The sequence below is a fragment of the Podarcis cretensis genome, assembly GCF_951804945.1.
Source record: "Podarcis cretensis genome assembly, chromosome: 10".
NCBI classification, from domain to species: Eukaryota; Metazoa; Chordata; class Lepidosauria; order Squamata; family Lacertidae; genus Podarcis; species Podarcis cretensis.
Window position 1 is genome coordinate 48,253,262 of NC_137179.1, and position 15,871 is coordinate 48,269,132.

General features: G+C 39.7%; 2 protein-coding genes across 5 annotated transcripts in view; both read right to left on the bottom strand.

The window, feature by feature from the left end:
• MON2 (MON2 homolog, regulator of endosome-to-Golgi trafficking) overlaps window positions 1–5,812 on the bottom strand; it is a 63,430-nt gene extending 57,618 nt beyond the window's left edge. Inside the window, exon 1 of the mRNA XM_079994032.1 lies at window positions 5,692–5,812. The gene's annotated coding sequence lies outside the window, so the exon portion shown is untranslated. The remainder of the gene's footprint in view (window positions 1–5,691) is intronic.
• Window positions 5,813–8,981: 3,169 nt separating this feature from the next.
• The window catches only part of USP15 (ubiquitin specific peptidase 15), a 52,387-nt gene continuing 45,497 nt past the window's right edge, over window positions 8,982–15,871 (bottom strand). For all 4 annotated transcript variants that reach the window (XM_079994118.1, XM_079994116.1, XM_079994119.1 and 1 more), the window contains 6 exons: window positions 15,369–15,439; window positions 14,705–14,820; window positions 12,928–13,077; window positions 11,813–11,916; window positions 11,633–11,721; window positions 8,982–10,863 (listed from right to left, as the gene is read on the bottom strand). In XM_079994118.1, coding sequence (XP_079850244.1) covers window positions 10,678–10,863; window positions 11,633–11,721; window positions 11,813–11,916; window positions 12,928–13,077; window positions 14,705–14,820; window positions 15,369–15,439 — 716 coding nt within the window. In that variant the 3' untranslated portion in view covers window positions 8,982–10,677. The remainder of the gene's footprint in view (window positions 10,864–11,632; window positions 11,722–11,812; window positions 11,917–12,927; window positions 13,078–14,704; window positions 14,821–15,368; window positions 15,440–15,871) is intronic.

Here is a 15,871-nt window from a genome sequence, read left to right on the forward strand (position 1 = left end):
ATCGCCGGCACTTATTTTCTTGCGTTCAAGGAAGTTTTTAGTGTGGGATGTTGTCTTGTGTTCTTACTATTTTTTTTGTTGGGATCCGCCCGGAGTGGCTGGGTCAACCCAGTCAGATGGGCGGCATATAAGTAATAAATTATTCTTCTTAATTATTATCTGCAGCCCCGACTCGACTTTTTTTTTTTTTTTAAGATCCCTGCCACTGCCTCTCAGATTTTCCATATAAAAGAGATATGGGATTATCCATGATGTTTACTGCCAGCTCAATGCCATATACATCGTTACCCCGCCGTAAAACCTAGTGAGTTCAGTAGGTCTTGCCCAAGGGGGAATCGATACAGGTTTGCAATCTTAATAAGCATTTTGAACTATCGACATCACCCGTGGCTGGCAAATGCTCCTTAATCGAACAATGGAAATTGTGTAGCAGGTTGCATTGCATTTTTTCTTTAAAAAACAAACAAACCAAAAAAGGTATCTGTTTTTGTGTTGTATACCACGCCCTACTTTAAAATACCAGTGTTAATTGTCTTTTTTTTTTTTTACGAAAAAACAAAATAAAAAAATTCCTTCCAGTAGCACCTTAAAGACCAACTAAGTTAGTTCTTGGTATGAGCTTTCGTGTGCATGCACACTTCTTCAGATACACGGTTCAGGTTAGATACACGGTTCAGGTTAGGGTAGTAACACCCTTCTGTTACTGATAATAACTTCAGATTCCAACACCCACTGCCAGTAAAGGAAAACGTGCTTCCATTATGGATTGAGTGGGTTACAGCTGATCATCCCTGCTGCTTTGGCCCAGAGGAACTTTGCAGGAACTGTTGCCTGGCAATTAGCAGGTGCCAGCAGGAGAAGCTTGCCTCCATCAAGGGTTGAATGAGATCCAGTTGCTCAGTTCTCTTCCTTTACATCGAGAACTGACGAGAACCCGCTCGCCATCCGTAAATAATCAGTCTCACGCCAAGATGGGTTGAAGAAGTCTGGCCGCAGCTCTCCTATAGAAGCTGCTGGAGCACAGCCTTTATTGTGTGTCCACAAAAAGATACAAATTCAAGGAGAGAGCTTTGCCTCAGTCAGCAGATAAAAGACAATACAATACATTAGTCTCATGTTCTCACACCAGACCACATATTTGATCATGCTATGCTACGTGAACCAATCATTGGATGGCATGAGCTCTCCACGCGCTGCTCATGCTTCCAAGCAATGCTTTCTGCTTATGAAATCACCTTGCAATAATGAACTTCTGCCCATGCTCTTATGGACAAATGACCATATTCCCACATCCCCTCTTTTCTTATTTATATTATAAGAGGGACCCTTAATCATATATTTCATTACATTGGGAAATCAAAGAGGGTAGGCATTGAATACAGCACACCATAATAAAACCAACAATACATGCAATTACAATCAATAATATTTTTCTTAACTATGTTCTATTAGGTAGCCAAGAAAACAACCATTCCATGGATCAAAACCTTCGGGTGGATTCAAAGGATTATGGGCTATCATTTGTTCCATATAATCAGTAGTAGCAGAGATATTAGTCGATTGATCAGATATATACATACAACAATGAGAATGAATCAAGGCACAAACTCCATTTTAGGAAGCAAGGATTACATAAAAAAAATTTTAAGTGCTACATCTCTTATTTCTGACATTTATTTCAAAATCATTTTTCTCAGCAGCCAACTGGCACTAGCCAAGCATATCCCGCTTGCTGTAACTAAAAAGATTGCAACAAGGTAGAGAACAGAGCCCATTGTCTTCTCAGGCCCTGCTAAAGAACCACACTGCAACTCGCTCTCTGTCCGGGAACCATGCCAAAGCACAAGAATGAAACAACTGGAACACACTGAAACTTCCTCACCCCCTGTCCTGCCAAGAGTCCACAATAGTTCCAAGACAGCTTTCTGTACATGCTCAGGGGAACACACCATGGGGCAGGACTTCTGAGGGAGGAGAGAAGAAGAAGAGATCTGGGGGTTAAAATCCAAGCGATGCCAGTATAGCGAGGGCATCCTTCAAAGCCAGGCTCAGTTCCCAAACAAGAAGCAGCAAAACTGTCATGATATTTGGTGGTTGAAGTGGCGTCCCAGGGAAAAGGGACGAAGATGGCCTTTCAACGTGCCGGGAAACACTGGAACAGCTGTAGAAGGTGACTCCATCCAGGGCACGTCAATGTGGCGATGTCTCCAGCTGCAGGACGGGTTGATGTCAGAAGGCAGATTCCCACAGGCAGACAGCGTAAAATACGGTTGCAAGGCGCTGGTGTCTCCTTGGGCGATGACGAAGTGAAGTTCAGCAGGCGTAAAATCCTTTCTGCCAAATACCCAGGGTGGCCAGTGTGAGATCTAAGATGTGCTTCATAAAATTGACAAGACCTGGCCTGTATCAAAGATGGAGCACTTCGTGCTGGGGTGACATTGCTGCGCGATAGATCTGCACTGCGCATGAAAATGACCCACTTCGCCACATCCAAAACAGATTTTATCCTTGGCAGGATTCTGGGACATGATGGAAGTCAGAGCCATGGCTAAAAGGCGAGCTTTATGCGTCTCAGTGCCTACTGACTGGCAGGCTTTAAGCATATCTGCAATGGCTATATTGGGAGTTGTCATCAAAGGGCGTAGTGCTTGCTTACAGTCCTCATTCGCATCATCAAATGCAAGCTGGCGAACAATCACTTCTTGGGCTGCCATGTCTTGAACTTGCCGCTTAAGGGTGTTATAGAAGCGATCGACAAATTGTCCAGAAGGCTCTGTAGGATCCTGTCTGACGCTGCCCCAACGGCCATCTCGCTCATTTTTGTCATCAGGCACGGAAGACAAAGCTTCTTGGGCAGCGGCAGTAGTAGCCGTCCAATACATGGGGTCAAGGGCCAACTGTTGGGCAATAGTAAGAAAATTGCCTCCTCCCGTCAGCCCATCAAGAACATCAGTTTGGGTCAGCAGAACAGCCGATGCAGCAGCCAGGAGAATATTTGCAGGAGTTAAACTCGACATAGCTTTGTAGACTTTACACCAGGCATGCAAAACTTTGACATCAATTTTAGGATGGTTCTGGAAAATTTGCCCTATTTCTTTCCAGTCTTTTAAATTCAAAGTGCCATCCTGAGGAAACCAGGGGCAGTGGGTGTCCAGGGCTTCTATGAGTGCCTTGAGATCGGCATCCAGGACAACAAGGTTGTTACTGGCCAAGAGAAACTTAAGTTCATCAAAAAACTTCTTCTGTGGTGCAGAAAGAGACAGCCCCATGATAGTGAGAGTAGGGATCCACGGAGGATGAAAAGGAGCGAAACAAGGGGGCACTCACCAGGGATCCTAGGAAGCATGAATGGCGCCTGAAACCCGTGCCGGACGTGGTGGGTGCTGAGAGAACCGTAGCGTCGTGAAGTCCGAAATCAGTCGAAGTCCGAAAGAGACTGCCCCACAAAGGCAGAAGGACAGGGAGCACTCACTGGGATCCGAAGCGGATGAAAAAGGTGTGGTGAGCGCTGGACGATGAGAAACAACGTGGAGTCCGAAGGTAGTCACACGGGGCACCAAATGACGAGAACCCGCTCGCCATCCGTAAATAATCAGTCTCACGCCAAGATGGGTTGAAGAAGTCTGGCCGCAGCTCTCCTATAGAAGCTGCTGGAGCACAGCCTTTATTGTGTGTTCACGAAAAGATACAAATTCAAGGAGAGAGCTTTGCCTCAGTCAGCAGATAAAAGACAATACAATACATTAGTCTCATGTTCTCACACCAGACCACGTATTTGATCATGCTATGCTACGTGAACCAATCATTGGATGGCATGAGCTCTCCATGCGCTGCTCATGCTTCCAAGCAATGCTTTCTGCTTATGAAATCACCTTGCAATAATGAACTTCTGCCCATGCTCTTATGGACAAATGACCATATTCCCACAGAGAACACCAATGAAGACCAAGCTTGAATGCAGGAAAAGCCACCTGCGTAACCCTGTAGTGGCATTTCTTAAGTAACATTTTTATTGTGAGAATTTTTTTGTAAGCTGCTTGGAGAGCATCCCAGGGTTATGAAGTGAGATAAAAGCATTATAAATACTATTCCTGGGTGTGTTTTTGTTTGTTTGTTTGTTTTGCTTAGGCATGAAGTGCATTTACTGATATTAGTATCCATGCTTACAGTTCTTGCTTCTTTAAAGGGGAAGTTGGCAGCTGTCCCTCATTTTAAGATACACATTCCTTATGCCAAGATACTACAGTTCTACAATGTGTACTTAGTGGAACAGATTATAACATTGCCAAAGTTGCTTAATCTAGAAAGAGCCATATGATCTCTTCATGAGCAATCGGCAGCAGACCTAGGCGAGCAATTTGCCTCACAGAGCCTCAGGCTAGCCTGCAATCATTCCTAAGGCTCCTTTTTATTATGCACCCTCATTTACTTTCAGCTTGTGACAAGAGTGATGCATCCTACATTACATGTTTAGCTGCACAGTTTAAAGTGTGCTCTAAACATAGTCTAATTGTCATGAGCACATATTTGAAAATGTGCGGTAGAGAAGTACAGTCAGCAGAGAGCTAGGTTTTCCTACATTTTCCTGGCAAGTGTACATTAGCGTCAAGAGAAAATATACTGCTGTGTTAAGATGTGGAAAACACCAGGGGGTGTGGAGGGGAGTAAAGGATTTTCTTTATTTGCCTCCTCACCCGTATGAACAGAGCTGACAATCCAGGAGCTGGGCCAGAGGATTGTGGACTCTGCCTTTCTCCTTTCAGCACTAGACCAGAGCATCAAGTCATCGCTATAAGTGGAGGAAGTGCTACTGACTCTTCTTCAGTTCTTGTTCTATTCAAATATGGCTCTTGTTAAACTAATAGCTCAATAATACTGGCATGGTGATGACTTCAGAAAAAAAAATATTAAGAGCCACCATGTCATTGTGACACTACTGTAAGACATGTACATGATTAAGATTACATTTATGCACATGATTGATTTGCCTTTAGCATGGCTACTCACATGCTCAAAATACGTAGCCTCTAAAATATTTTAATTGCAATATCCTGCCACATTGCCTTTAATTGTACCTTGCAATCCAATCCTAAATGTATGCTGAGGTAAGAATACACTCAAGTACTTCAGTAATAAGGAAATACAGAATATAGCTAGAATACTGGCTTCTGGCTTTTTTCTTGGATTAAGAATGCATACTTCTGAAAATACAAACTAATGCACATCAAATAAAAGAGACTGGATTAACTTTTAAATTGAGTTAGCTAACTCTTTGTTGGTAGTGAACAGCTGAAGTTATAAGAAGGTGCAATGTTAAAACAACTGTATATATAATTACTTGAAGCCAGAGGTTTTCAACTGTTTTGAGTCCATGGCTCCCTTGACCAACCACATTCTTTCTGCAGTACCCCTGTGGGACTCAGAAACAAGTTATGTCACCTCTTGCCTGCAGAGCCGGCTGCTTCTCACCATTTTTCAAACACCCTTGTGGAGTGTGCCCTCAGCCTGCTCTCCTTGGGTGTCCTCTGGGCAGCTGCTGCTGCTGTGGCCCCTGGTCTCTGAGCTGTCCCACCTCCTGCTCAAGTGAGGTGCCTCCTCACACTGCCCCACAGGGGCCAGGAAAGAGGATACTCTCAGCCTTAGTGGCGCAGTGGAGACTGGCCAAAGGTGAACATGAGGCCAGCAATTTACCTTGGGAGGCAGCAGTGGCAGCAGCAGGCACTCAGCTCCCAGGCAGGCCTTGCACACAGCAAGCACATGAAAGACCAGAACAGCGCCTGCCTGCCCACCCTCCTGCTTGTCTGTTCATTTCCCATCAGCAAGGGCCGGCGGGCTGGGCTCCCTCACCAGCTTGCTTGCTTACTCTGAGGCCACCTCGGCTCCTAGCAACCAGCACCCACTGGCCAGCCCAGAGGCACCATTCGCCTGGGGAGCTTGTAGCCAGGGCTGATGCAACAAACAGCTGTACAAGCCTTGGGGAGGCAGAGATGCAAGAGGGCATCAGAGGAGGGAGGGAAGGAAAGAGGGATAGAGGCCAGTGTTGCCCGTGGCACCCCTGAACATCATTCAAGGCACCCCAGGGTGCTAAGGCACCCTGGTTGAAAACCACTGCTTTAAGCTATTGTAAAGTGTCCTGAGATAATTTGATAAAGTGTAGTACAAAAATATTTGAAACACCAAGTATTCACTGTATTAAAATTAGCATTGTTTGAGATCCCAAGGGATCAAAAAGCTTCAGTCTCAAGTAAAATCCACCAATGTATCTACACATTAGCCCACCAAATGATCAACCAGTATCATCCAGATTACAGTATGCCATGGACTGAGAATAGGAATGGGAAAATAGGGCACTGCAAGGGTACATGGCATACACAGAAAACTGCTCCAGAAAATTCAAAAATTAAGCTAGTCCTAAAACACTAACCAGTGGTGGTGAACCTGTAGTCCTCATCCTGTTGATGGACGTCTGATCCCAGAAATATCTGTAGGACCATAGCTTCCCCACCCCTTACTTAAACCAAGTTCTAATACTATCTGTGTATGTTATTTCCTCTATTCCTGTAAGGATTCTGAGAACTCCAGATACCTCAGTTGTGCCTCATACAGAGGGCTAAAATACAGATGTAAAATATTTGAGACACTTGGCTTATTAGGAATTTCAAATTGCTTTCTTTATACTATAGCAAACTAGTACTTCATCATTTATCTCATGATCAACCCAACAGCTTGTTTCTCTCATTTCTAGTTTCCAGTACTACTGAAAATTGCTTTGAAATATTTTCTTGATCATTTAGGCTCGTGCAAAGGGCTGAAGTCAGGCAGCAGCATGTTGCATATACTTCTCCACAGTGTATAGTTATGGCATTCATTCCCACAAGAAGCAGTGATGCCTACCAATTTAGATGGCTTTAAAAGATTAAATAAATTCATAAAAAATACAGCTATCAATGGCTACTAGCTATGATGGCTATGTTCTACGTCCACTGTTGGAAACAGTATGCCTTTGAACATCAGTCACAAGGAATCACAAGGAGGGAGAGTGCTGTTGTGCTTAGGTCCTGCTTTGGCGCCTCCAATAGGCATCTGGTTGGCCGCTGTGGGAAAAGCATGTCGGACTAGATGACCTAATAGCCTGACCTAGCAAGACCTTATGTTCATGATCATAATACATGAGCCCTCCAAGAACCGGGTCTGACAAAGAGACAGAGGAGCAGGTGATAACTGAGTTTGATGAGATGAATAGAGGGAAAATGTCACTAAGCAAAGCGTAGGTGACATCCAAGAGTAAAGCAGCTATTAGAAGTTTGTGGTACAGGCCAAAAGGGATAAGGCTCAAGATAGTTCTTAGTACCTTACTTGTACTACCTCATTTTAGAGGTCAAATGCAGCCAAAATTATTATTTGGGATCTGAACAGCTCTGTAAATTTTGGGTCAATCAAACTCATACATCTATATGGTCAGGTATTATCACCTAGGATATGATAAAATGATTAAAGTGTTACCTGGTTTCATGCACTATGCCCCAAGACTCTCACTGATTTATCTACAATGGACTGAACCACAGTAGAAGATTTTGGCTACCTCCCCCCCAAAGTTGTACCCATTCTATTGACAGCCCACAAGTTACCCATACAGTATGTGTTCCATTTCAAGCTTAATTTTGATGCAAAGTGTTTTCACGAGTACCTCTGGTTCTTTTCAGTTCAGTTCCTGTATTGATCATAGGCCATAACAGGGATAAAAAATAATATAGATGAAATGGTTAATAACACAGGCAAAAAGGTAAGTGATTGAAAATTAGATGTTACTACAATGATCATAGCAGCACAATTGTTTTCAAATATTACAAGTCAAATAAGACAGCATGGGTGATGCTGTATCTTATCCTACTAGCTCCACTCTAAATTGGGGATCCTGATATGTCTTTTGGACCGCAGTATCGTTCAGGGGTGTGAAAGAACTAATAAACCTGAAAATACTATTATATTATGCCCAACAAATACAGTGTGTGGTTTTTATACACAATATAAAATATACCTCTCATCGAATCTGGGTAGAAGACACTCATCCTCCTCAAGGTTTTGTTACAAATAGATTCAGTTTACTGTACAGCTGTAGAATCTAAAGAACAAAAAACTGTATACAAAATTTTAGGACCACACACCTATTTAATCTAAACACTCCCCAATTTAAAGCAAACAATCGTGATTTAAGTTTTAAGGACTCCTGTGTCCCACCCACATGTAGAGTCCACATGTCAGCTGGCTGTGTGTACTGTCCCTAATAATAAAAAAACAAGCCCGTCAAAAGGAAAACACAATCACACTCTCTAAAAAACTTCAGTAATAAATATTTATGTAATAAACAATAAAAAATAGACCAGTTATGCAGATAAAAAAGGAATATCTTCAAGTGGAATTCACTAAAAGTAAGACATAAGCAACCTTTTGTATTTTTATTTAATCACTGTGGAAGTTTAAATTTACTCAAAAGGTTATAGTACAGCCCCTTTAAGGCTGAGCAACCATAACATGCTGGATTGATATTTTTTCTAAAAAAAATGTTTATTATATTGGATGGAAGTAGCGAATGTTTGAATAACTTAGGTACTTGGAGAACTAATTAGTAGTAAAATGTTCTAGTTTAGTCTTTCTATAATAAAATTTTCCACCCTACATCACTGCCAGTGCTTCTGTCATGGGGACCATTCAGATATTTAGCCCTTCTATACATCCTGAAGAGTTCAGGAAGAACTCTGCCCACATGGTTTTTTAGAATGTCAACTCCTTGAACTGCTAGTACTTCAAGATGGCGGGACTTGGTAGTTATAGGTATTTTTTTATCCAGTTCCCTGCAGGAGGAACTAGATATTTATATCGTCAGTGTCCTTTTTACAACCCATGGTAATATAATATATTTGACAACATGTGGTGATCCATTACCAAAAACTTCCTAGTAAAAGAAAAATGAAAAGACTAAATAAGGCCTTGAATAGCTTTATTGAAATTTTTATAAATAAAACATGCGCATTTCAAATGTAAACCCAAGTGAACTCAAGTGCAGACAATTTTTTAACCTCTGTCATGCAGGAGGCTAAGCTTACATTTAAAAAAACAGAAAGCAGCTTTAAAATACCAGGATGAAACACCAGCTTTTAATATCAAAGTATAAAGCAAAGCCATGTCCACAAACCTAATTTTTTTTATCCTGGTCAAATGCAATTTTAAACTTTTAAATGCTAACATAAATAAATAATTTACCAAAATGTGCACTCACAGAGTGAACTTTATTTACAATACACAATTTATAACTTATTGTATTTGATTAGTTCAAGTGAAGATCATACTTTTTGCTTTTAACAATGGTGGGACTTCAGGTAGTAGATATGTGAAGTGGGCCTCCACACTTAGGGAGTTCCTGTCAAAGGCAGTATTGTATATGAATCAACAATACATTCTTCCAACTATATCAAAGGGAAAGCAGCAAATAAAAAAAAATGTTTCAAACTGTTACACTTATTTTTGGCATCCCAGACTTCTTGAACACAGTTAATTAAAATCCAATTCAAGGTATGTATGCTTTATCTACTTACTGTATAGGTTCTGACTCTTGAACATGCAAATGCCAAATCTTCTATAATAAAGTTACCTTTTTTGAGATAAGATGTAAGGCTATGGTGAATTCCACCAAGAACGCACATGAAAATTAACAGACCTACCTTTAAACCAGTTGCCCATTAACAATTTGAAGGCAAGTTATATGGAAAAGTCATCTAAGCTTGATGCACAGTCGTTACTATGAATACAGTATACTATTAAAAATCGGACCCTATTACACGGCATGTAGTTTGCAAAATTGCCAAACTACCAAAAATGGGGTGGGGTGGGGACTTTTACAGCACAATTAAAATTTTTGGACTGACACCAGATTAAAATTACGCACATCTTATAAGCAAGGTAACAGGAATTATGTTTACAAAGTAGATCCAACAAGCAATGAGGGATACTTACATTTAATTGAAAAATTCAATTCCTTAATGCAGCATGAAATCCAGAACCTGTTCCACAGCAGCAGTAAGATGAACATAATATTCTGGAAGTTTACTTATACCACAAAAGGTTAAAACACCTTTTCCAAGTTATTTTCTATCATGATTAAGTTGCTTTTTAATCAACGTTTATTTCAGGGATAAACTTGAAAATTTGGTGTTGCAAGAATACTGCTGCACTTATTGGTCGCATATACTAGGCAAATTGAAGTTTGTTACATGTATATATGGACACACCTATCCAAAAATAAAGGCTTGGCAGTAATATTCTTGTGGTGTTACACAAAAACCAAATCCACAAATTGTTGATAATATCTCGCATCCGAAACAAAAAATCCATAATTCATCCAAACTGCAGCAGAAATTTTAAAGGGGTTTATTTGTGATTTCCTATACGTATATAGCTTGTGAATACAAGATTGTAAAGGTAATAGGAGACAAATTCTGTTAACGTTTTCATTGTGTTTCACTTCAAGTACTGCACAAGTTAAAATGTAATAAGGATTTACATTCTGTCATCTGAAATTTCCCATCTCAGATTTTATTTTTAATTTGGTGGGTAATTTCAATGCTTTAGTAGGTATCTCCCACAAGAAAGTTTTTCTCTGTATGGCTTCTAGGTCTTCCATTAGTTAGTGTGCATACAATTTTCATTCTCTATATCATTGTCATTCTCATTACTGTCTTCATCACTCTCTAATGGGATGCCTGTGGCGGCAGAAGCACCTTGTTTAGTTTCCCGGTCAAGAGGAAAAAAGCCAGTTCCACTTATTGTGTCCTGTCTCTGGTAGAAGAGCACATATGCTGCTTTGGACTGCAAAATAAGGAACAACCAAGTTTTAGTATTATCTCCATTTTCATAGGTTGAAAAACCAAGGCCCAGAAAGCCAACAATGGTATTCACTGAAAGGATTCTTTATTTGTACTGTTTTTCACTACGGCACCCAAATTCGTATTGGTATTTATGAACTGACATCATTAAACCTTTCCACAACTGCTTTCTACTGAAGAACGTAGTACTCATTTGGTAAGCCTTTCTAGATTTCCAAGGCTGTTTTTCAAGCCAAAGTACTAAGTACGTAACATTTTGGCATACTGCTATTTCAAATTACACTGTAAATCGGGGTGGGCAGACTTCAGGTTTGTGGGAGCTCTTTTTTTAATATAACCAACTGTAGGCAACTTTTACTCAGAGTAGACTCAGTGAAATGAGTTATGTCATGCCATTATTTGACAGGCCTACTGTGAGTAAAAATTTGTTGCATTAAACTCTCAGATTAAAAAAATAATCCTGGGACCAACCAGAAATTTGTTCTGAGTTTAGAATAGAACTGAGCTCACAGTTCTTCCACACAAAAACCCCACTTCTGGTAATTCCCATTTCAGAAATGTAATGTGGGTGGGGTGGGGAAGTAATTTTGTCATTGCCATTATTATGTTGAGAGTCAGAAACCCTTGCTCAGAAATCCACCAAGAGATCCGTATTTAACTCCTGATTATCCCTGTTGTAAATTATTTTCTTACTAAAATATATATGCAAGTCCATGCTATGTCTTGTTTCTAGGAAAATAAAATATACTTGCCACTATTTGTTCCTCAGATGCAGTGGACACGCTACTGTCATCAAAGTAGTACCATTTCCCATCATCTTTATTTTTTGCAAAAGCAGTGTCTAGGATAGGACAAGAATATTTTCCCTTAAAGTGCTAATAACAGGCCACAATAAAAAATGTATTATCTTATGAACAAACTAAATTACTTACAATGCCCTCCACCCATTCCTCCATAGTGGTTTGAAACTGCAATCAAATTATAGCGGCAAGGCCCAGCATTTGGATTAATAAGGAATTCCGACATATCCAAATCACTGTTTCAAAGAAAATATCTCATTAATTCTGGATTTATATTCAAGAACTGGTTGCAGGTTTTACATCTGATTTCAACACAACTGAGACAAAGCACTCACTCCAAACCTTATGCAAAGAAACAAATGTAGGTCTTTTAACTGGTACGTATTCATCAAGGCATTTTCATACACACTTATATTTACTGGGTGCCCTTGCTAAAGAAGAAATGGGAGAAGCCAGCCTATTTAGTGGTTAGAGTGTCAGTCCAGGACTAGGAAGAACAGCTAAATCAGGCATAGGCAAACTCCGGCCCTCCAGATATTTTGGAACTACAATTCCAATCATATCTAGCTAACTGGATCAGTGGTCAGGGTCAAAACATCTGGAGGGCCGAGTTTGCCTATGCCTGAGCTAAATCCATGAAGCTCACTTGAGCCTATCTCAACAGGATGTTGTGAATATAAAATTGGGATCTGGGAGAGCAATGTATTCTACCTTGAGTTCCTTGGAAGATAGAAATGTACTAAATAACAAAAATCAAGCAATCCTCAAATAATAACAGCTCATTCATGTAGAAAGCTTTTACAGGAGTATTTTTACTCTAGGCAACACTATCAATAAGAACTTTCTTTCAAGCCTTACTGAAGTCACAACTGAAAATGTATTTAAGATTAGAATGATAGGACCGTACATTAATATCTGAGGAATTGTTTGGACAGAAACTAATTAGCATGGTAGCCCACTGCTAAGAAAACACAGGGGTCATTTTTAATTTGGAGCAGTGAAGAGCAGGTTGTGCAACATCAATGAAAGCTATGTAACAGCACAGAAAATGTCTTAGCTGTAGTAACCTTGAGCGTAAAGCAAGGCAAATGCAACTTATGCTAAGCAAATTATTCTTTTAGGGCACCTGGAAAATGCTTTGTTGTGTTCACAGTGAGTTAAGCCTACATAATCAATAAATTAAATAAATCAAAACAAAACAGAAAAAAACTAAACTATTTAATTGTTGTTAAATATGGTTTTCTTACTTTATAGGGAAGTCAACCAAAGTATCCAACTTATCTCTCATGTATCTGCTGTAAGAAAAACGTTTTAAATGCACTACCAGTACTGGTGGCAGTGACCACAAGTCTAGTTTTTTGGTAGCTTGCTGATGTTCTTTACAATTTGGGCAATACCTACAAGAAAAACACATTTCAAGTCAAAGCTTTGCGTCACAGTGAAATTAAAACATCATGTCATTAATGCTTCTCCATGACTGAGTAAAGCTCATCTTGACAAATACGAAGGTATTCTTTAGATCGGGGGCTGGGGACCTGTGGCACTCCAGATTCCATCCTGACAAGAGGCTGGTGGGGTTTGGGAGTCCTAGGACACATGCTCCACACACCGGCTTTAGGGCCTATACTTAATAAACTAAACATCTACTTATTTAAATTCATGATACTAATTAACAGTGCGATCTGGAGAGATCCCCTGCTTCTGTTTCTTCTGAAGCCTATGCAAACAGAATGCTTTACCGCTCCTAATAGGGTTACAGAAAAGGTGATGGGTAAATGAATGACTAATCCTAGCTCTTCAGACATAAGTTATTTCTGGCCTGCATATTCGCTCTGCTCAACCTTCGCCAGCTGGTGCCTTCCAGATGTTTCAAAATACAACTCCTGTCAATCGCTGTAAATATGATGGGAGTCGTCCAAAACATATGAAAGGCATCAAGCTAGTGAAGGTTTCTCTAGCTCTTAAGCATATCTATACTGTCCAAGGGCTAAAAAACACACGGGGTAAGCTACATTTATGACTGAAGTCTTTACGGATTTGAGGCACATATGTCCCTTTAGATATTTTCAAATTTTCTTCTTAAGAAAAAGAAGAAGACTTAGGCTCATGTGTTTCTTGCCTCACTTCTCTCGCTAATGGAAGAAATATGTGGACCCATCTCTCCTAGCAATAATTCTTTCAAAGTGTTAATTCTAACATGCAATATAGCAAGCTTTCATTCGGCTTTGGTACACGTTTTAAAAAGAAAAGCCTGACTAGCTTTTCAGATACCTTTTAATTGAGTAACTTTTTGAAGAAATGTAACTGATATTATAGTTTGAAGTCTTGTTACAGAAGAAATAGTTTACTCCAATTTATCCTAAATAGAACCCAATAAGGCAGATATGTATGTACAAAGTATTCTTTTAAAAAATGTAATCCCATTGAGATCTGAACATGAATTTTTGCCCGTAGCTCTTAGAAATATTAAATAACAAATACATTTTTTTGAAAATTTTAATCATATTTTTAATTGCTTTTTATAATGTTAATTTTTGTCACTTAAACGTAAATTTTAAAGTAAGTCCATCATGTGACATATCATATTTAAGCCCATGAAGAGATTGGTGTTTCTAGTTTTGACGTATCTCAATTCTAGGCTGAGCTTTTAAGGTTTTTCTGACAAGGCAAAAATTGTCAATTTCTAGAAATTTCAAACCCTCATAACTCACAAACGGGATGAGATTTTTTAAAAAATAAAATTTTAGATTTAAACTGAGTTTTGATCAGTCAAAAGTGTACAAAATATTAAGAAAATTGAATGACACAAGATAAAAAAGTTGAATCACTTGATATGGAATGACCCTAGTAGGGGGCCCCATACTTGAGGCTTAGCCCTCTTTAGAGCAGGACGTGAAACTACAGTTGGGGTAAAATTTGCACATATTGTATTGTCAGGGATACAACCTGATGAGTGCTGTGCAATCTCCCCCCTCTAACCCCTTTCTGTCTACCCATTCAAACTCATTAAGCAATTGCTCTTACCATGGATCTTCAGCACCTAGCTTTTCCTTTGTTGTGAACAATTCAATGCAATCTTTTAATTTCACAAAGGGCTTTTTGGGAGGTCTATATTCCACGCTCTCATGTTTTTCAAAATCCTAAAGAGAAGTATTTCTTGCGTTAAGAGAACAAATAAAACAAAACTCATTTTAGTGATGTTGTCTTACTATAAAACAAGGTCTACAAGCTCCCAAATCTGGAAAAGCTAACCCAAATGGAAAACAAACTTTCCCTATATTGAACTATGCTAAATTATTTTGAAAGAATTTACCGTTCCCTAGGCCTGGTGTCCTTTTGCCCTGTTTTGGAATTTGTCTGATTTGGGGGTGAGCATTTAGGACAACCCCCAAAATCGAATGACAGGAGGTGGTGGTGCAAAGTGATTTCTGCTGGTTTGGGTGAGAGGGAGCTTACTATGCTGGTACAGAAGGTGAAAGTGAAAAAGAGGGAAGAATCTTCTCTGCTACCAGCTCAATAAGCTCCGTTCCCTGAAACCCATTTGAGTTCTCAAGTTGTGGCCCTTGAGTTGGATACCCCCAATTACCCACCTCTGAACAGGGTACCCGTCTCTGAGTTAGGGATGGCCATTTTAGCCTACTCCTTAATTCAACCAGAATATTATTATTTTGTACAAAAAATCACATACCTCAGCGGCATTTTCATCGAAGAATCGCTTTTTATATTCGGGGTCCCAATCCAAAGCCAAGAAAGATCTTTCTAAACAGAAGAGTAGAAACCTCCTTTAAAAATGCTGTATTTATTTTAATAAATAATAATTATAATAATAGTCCTATAAGTACCAACCCAAACATATTAAGTGGCTTACATGAGTTTTTTTTAAAAAAGTTACTTCATGAATATTTTTGTTCTGCATTTGTTTTAATCACATACGCAATTTTGTTTTTTATCCTTTTAGAACATTGCCCTAGGCTTTGTACCCGCTAGATACAATGTAGGTACTTAGTAGTACGTAGTCATCTCTAGAATACTGTCTAAAAGGGCCAAGACTTGCTAACCATTTGCCAAGTTTGCATACACACCCAACTGATATACTGTATCCAGTTTAGGTATCAATTGCAACCAAACTAAGACACAGTAGCCAAACCTCAGCTAACCATGTTTTGGGAATCTCTAGATTAGAGGTAATGT